General features: G+C 45.8%; 1 protein-coding gene across 1 annotated transcript; it reads right to left on the reverse strand.

Moving 5' to 3' along the window:
• Positions 1 to 298: 298 nt before the first annotated feature.
• On the reverse strand, positions 299 to 3318 carry LOC147637888 (putative alkaline/neutral invertase F). The gene is made up of 4 exons (XM_086799720.1): positions 2557 to 3318; positions 2040 to 2474; positions 1326 to 1884; positions 299 to 861 (listed from the first exon to the last, which is right to left on the reverse strand). Exons 1-4 carry the CDS (start codon positions 2962 to 2964, stop codon positions 566 to 568), a joined length of 1698 nt encoding a protein of 565 aa, XP_086655846.1. The 5' UTR covers positions 2965 to 3318; the 3' UTR covers positions 299 to 565.
• Positions 3319 to 4893: the final 1575 nt, after the last annotated feature.

Below are 4893 nucleotides of genomic sequence, written 5' to 3' on the forward strand. Positions count from 1 at the left end.
CTCTTGTTAATAATAATCACAAACGTTGAATTGGCACGCAGTGGATAAGATAAGATATTCTGACTCGTCTTACTTGAGAGTACAGCCTGAACCAACACTCTTGTCCGCACCATAGAGCCACCATGGACCCTGTCACGCCGCCTTTGACCTAGAATTATAGATACCATTCAAAGTATGTGCCCGTTCTCATGCAAAACAATGAAGATATAACAGCGCCTTTTCTCATATTGATTAATTACACCATTCAAAGCATGTGCTCTGGATTTTCCATCATAAAATATGAGTTTGATACAACATGTTTGTCACTGTGCCACCAAAATGGCATGTGTGGTATATATGATGATTGATTGAATAATAAATAATCACAGGCCATGATGTGAGATTTTCAATGGGAAATATGAAACAAGTAAAATATACCTCCCCTTCCCTTGTAAGAATTGTACAGTAATTAGATGCCAACCTTCCCTTCCCTGTGCCCAAGTGGATTAGAAGAATCGATGGGATCTTTAACTGCAGAAACCATAATCACTTCTAATCTGTGTCAAATGGGCTGTGTGTACTACTATCAGACCGTCCAAGAGGCTGATCTGGGCATGGGAGGCTTCAGCTTCTTGTCTTCCTCCAGAGAAATCATGCCCAGATGAGAGGGGTCTTCCAACATCATCTTGGCCACCAAGTATCCGGCTATCGACCAAGTCTGAAATTTCCGAGCCTGCTTTCCAATGTACCGCCCCAACTTCCCATCATAATACTCAGGCCAATTATCTTTGGAAAGCCTGGCCTCCAAAAGTTCAATGGCTCTCCCAGCTATGTGAGGCCTTCCTGCTTTGATGCAAGCAGCTGTAAATAACCATATGAGGACTGCACAAGAACCAAAAACTAAACATCTTAGAAAGAGCAGCAACATGAAACTGGTACAATTAAAACTTGAGTGAAACCACGGAACACATCAATCTCTACAGTGCATGCATATGATCAAATGAGTGGACAAATAGAACACCAAACTCTCTACAGACACACGGGCAGGCAGGCTATGGATGGGCAATCAGGACCATCCATGAGCCCGCGCTGCGGCCTCTCGCCCACCATCATCATATGGTGTGCCAGTGTATGTGTAAGGGAACTGAGCATGCATATTCAGCTGTACCGACAAAACCATAGTAGTACTGACAATACATAGCCTATATATCTATAACCAGATGGGTGTAACTATGAACCCACCCATCTCTACAAAGCAGATTTGAACAAGACAGACGAGGCAATCAATCTCTAGAAAGCAAGGGGCTGATTGGGGTAAGAAATTGAAGAGTGAGATTCCATCATACCTGGCCAAGAGCCCCCGTTATGATAACTCCATCTAGTGTTCTTGGGATCAGAACCAGTTACTATTCTCCATTCACGATTCTCCAAAGCAGGATATGATATCTTCAAAGGCATCTCCCCTATAAGATCCTGCCACCTCTCTTCAAACAAGTCCATGATCCCTGCCTCTTGCTCCGGAGTGGCCAGAGACGACAAAATTGCAACACAGTTTCCTATGCAAAACCATCTGAAATCCATTCTTGCAGGGCTCACATTCCCAATAAAATAGCCACCCTTCATGGGCATGAAGTCAAACACCCACTCTGGAATGGAATCAGGAATGACATTGAACTTATTTACAGCTGTGTGTGAGTACTCTTCGGTCTTGTAACGATACACATTGTTCAGCCGCTCAAAATCAAGCCAGAAGTATGACCGAATGTGAAAGCTCAATGCTTGCAAGCGTTTATCGATTCTTTCGATGAGTTCCTTGCCACCACCCTCCGGCTTAAGCATGGCCCTTGCACATCTGAGTGCCATGTAGAAAAGGGCTTGGATTTCGATGGGATAGCCATAGATACCCTGCGGAAGGTTTAAGAATTAGTTATTGGCATGTGTTGAAATGTAATCGCCCAAGATATACATGAGAACACTAGGGGGGGAGGGGGGGGGGGGGGGGGGGGATGTTTTTGAGTACAAAGAGGTACTCAGCATCATGCCAATGAATGGAGACTCACCATTCTTCGATCCACCATGCAGCAACCATCAGCACATAAGAGGGTTGGAAATGTATCAAAGCCTTCTGCGAGGCACAGATTCAAGATGAGCTCCATACCGCGCTGGCAATCGGGCATTTCTGCAAGGGAATGATCACCTGTGGACTTGGAGTAGGCGCGGAGGAGGATTATCCACCAGAAGCCTGAGTCTACAGGAGCAACTCTCCCGATGGCACTCTCCCCAAAGTCCGCCATTATGGTGTCGTGGTTGCGCACGGGGTCGTGCTGCACCTTGAAACTAGCTGGCATTGCTCCTTTCCCCAGGGTGAAGTTGTCGATCCTTTTCTCCCAGTTAGACTGAAGGCGGAGGGCTCTCAACAAGAAATTCTTCACAATATCCGGCTCATTGTTCATGAGAAAAGCCAGGGCACTGGGCACGAAATCTCGAACGAAAACCTGTCACAATATACAGGGTGTGAGAGAGAGCGAGAGCGAACGCGTGCCGGGGGGTTCTGTGGGGGGAGGGGGAGAACCTTACCTGGTTGTAGTTGAGGGCTTCCTCCGATGGGTCGGTGGCAGCGATGGTGCCCACAGGCTTGCCTCGGAAATAGACCATGGACTTGCGAAGGCACTCCCAGGCGTCCACGAAGGTCGGATGGGGCTCGCACTCCAGCATCGACACATCAGAACGCGGCGTGTCGGCAGTCATTGAAGCCACTAGAGATCTCATGCTCGGCGAATTGAGCAAGCCCTCCAGGCAGTCCGAGCTCAGCGTCCTGGTGTGTTGTACACGCGCCTGCTGCTCGCTGCCTACTGTGCTTTGCTGCTGCTCTTCACTCCTCGCAGTGCGCAGTGACCTCGGTCTACCCGCCCTCTCTTTGCCCTCCATCTTCTTCACCAAATCCAGAGATGGAGGCGCCACTGTGAACATACTCGCAGGCGGCATGGATTGTCGGTTTGAGTCGCTGACTATACGAAGTGAGAAGAGATTTGTGGCAAGAAGCGCAGCCTGTTCTTTTTCGAGCACGATTGCAGAAAGCAGGGCAGCAGGGTGAGGGACAGACGCGCGGAGGACGCAGGGACAGAAGCAGGCTGCAAAAAGCTCTGGTAAGGTAAGCTAGTAAGAAGAAGATTGTCTGACTCTGGTATGGCAAAGCATTCCAAGTGCTTCTGGCTGTGGCAGAGCCTCAGAGTGCAAGCAAGCAGCGATGATACGCTATATGGAACGGTCAGACAGCTGCCGGACAAAATGGACGAAAACACTGAACGGGCAAAACGGACGAAAACACTACGTCGAGTAGACCACAAGAAGGAGCATTTTATAAAGAAACAGGAAACCCCCCGCGGGCCCCGCGGAAAGGCAAAAACCCGTTTTCTGAAAACGCCTCGGCGGCTGTCGCGATTTCATGGATGGCTTCGTGAACGCTCTATCTTCTCGTGAGCACGTCCGACGTGGCACCAGCGCATTCCAGCAACTACCCCCACTCTACCACCAGGGCTGGCCACGCTGCCACTTAATTGCGGCCACGTCGGAAGCATCCAAGCAAACCTAGCTGGCGAATTTGAATAATAAGCTGTTGTCCAGGGTGGAGGGTCAGATTAAGGCTACGGGATTGGTCCCCCCCGCCGGGGCTGTCCGGCACGGTGCTCTCTTGACGAACGTGCCGAAGGCGCCGACCACGGTTTCGACAGCCGTGTGTACACGAAAACAGAGAATGGCTGATTGGGACCTTCTTCTCTTCTTTTTGGTCCTTATCCATTCACACCGTCCATTGCTCTTGACCACGTCCACTCTCGAGTCTCAACTCGCGCCTCTCTCCACTTTTTCAGAACGCCTAATATTTGATGAAAATAGCCTACCTTTTCTATAAAAAATCATTGTTATTGCATTTTTGTCAACAACCACCCAAATTTGGAATTTCAACCGCCTGAAAGATAAGCTGAGGTGACCATCGGTAATATCCTAGTCCTGTTTAAAAGATTTAATTTAAAAAAAAAGGAATTTTGGAGTTTCAAGTTTTATGCTTTATCAATGAAAATGTTCACCTTACACTAGGCTAACATCCATTGTCCGCCACCAAAGTGCATTCCCCTTGGTTTGCTTTTTGTTATTCTATCCTACATAGCTTAATATGGCCCCATGCTAGCAGTGAGCATATATGACCATATGCCTAGACTATAAGTCAACTTCTTAAAGAGTAAATGCCATACAATTTTGGTAGACAAATGAAAATTGTTCTAGCATATTTCAATTCTACAAATAAAAAAGAACTTTTCACGTAAGTGTCAACATTTCAATAGTATGGATCATGGGAGCTTCCTTTGTTCATGGAAGTCAAAGCGTTCTATCCATTACAGGACCATGGAAATCAGACTAATCAACATCGATCAATCTCTAAGATCTTCTCTACCTTTCAAAATTATACCATACCCCACATAACTTTGGAGTTATAATCGACATAACCACTTGAAATGTTGGATCCACATAGGTTAGAAGAAAGGGGGGATTGTTGAAACGCAGTATGACAATAAAAATAATGTCTATGTACATTTCTCATACATTTTCTACAAGTAGGGTAGGTGTTCATTTTTTATAGGTAGAGTAGGTGTTTCTTTTATTAGTGCATTGAACTTATAGCAGGGATAGGTGTTCATTTTTCACAGGTAGGGTATTTATTTATTTTATTAGTGCATTCAACTTATAGTAGAGAGGTAACAAAAAGCATTTGATTTAGAATTTTGTATTTAGTGCATTGAACTTATAGTAGAAAAAAGCATTGAACTTTTGTATTTAGTGCATTGAACTTATAGTAGAAAAAAGCATTAAGGTTATAGTAGTAGATAAAAAAAGCATTAAGGTTATAGTAGTAGATAA

This window comes from Cibotium barometz, chromosome 6 (genome assembly GCF_041138505.1).
Source record: "Cibotium barometz isolate CiBa-2024 chromosome 6, ASM4113850v1, whole genome shotgun sequence".
Classification (NCBI taxonomy): Eukaryota; Viridiplantae; Streptophyta; class Polypodiopsida; order Cyatheales; family Cibotiaceae; genus Cibotium; species Cibotium barometz.

Excerpts from the sequence above, each read along its gene's own strand:
- LOC147637888 (XM_086799720.1), bottom strand. The coding sequence starts at position 2,964 with ATGCCGCCTGCGAGTATGTTCACAGTGGCGCCTCCATCTCTGGATTTG. Across the intron at positions 2,475-2,556 it reads AAGCCCTCAACTACAACCAG|GTTTTCGTTCGAGATTTCGT; the intron begins GTAAGGTTCTCC and ends ATATTGTGACAG. Across the intron at positions 862-1,325 it reads TAACGGGGGCTCTTGGCCAG|TCCTCATATGGTTATTTACA; the intron begins GTATGATGGAAT and ends GTTCTTGTGCAG.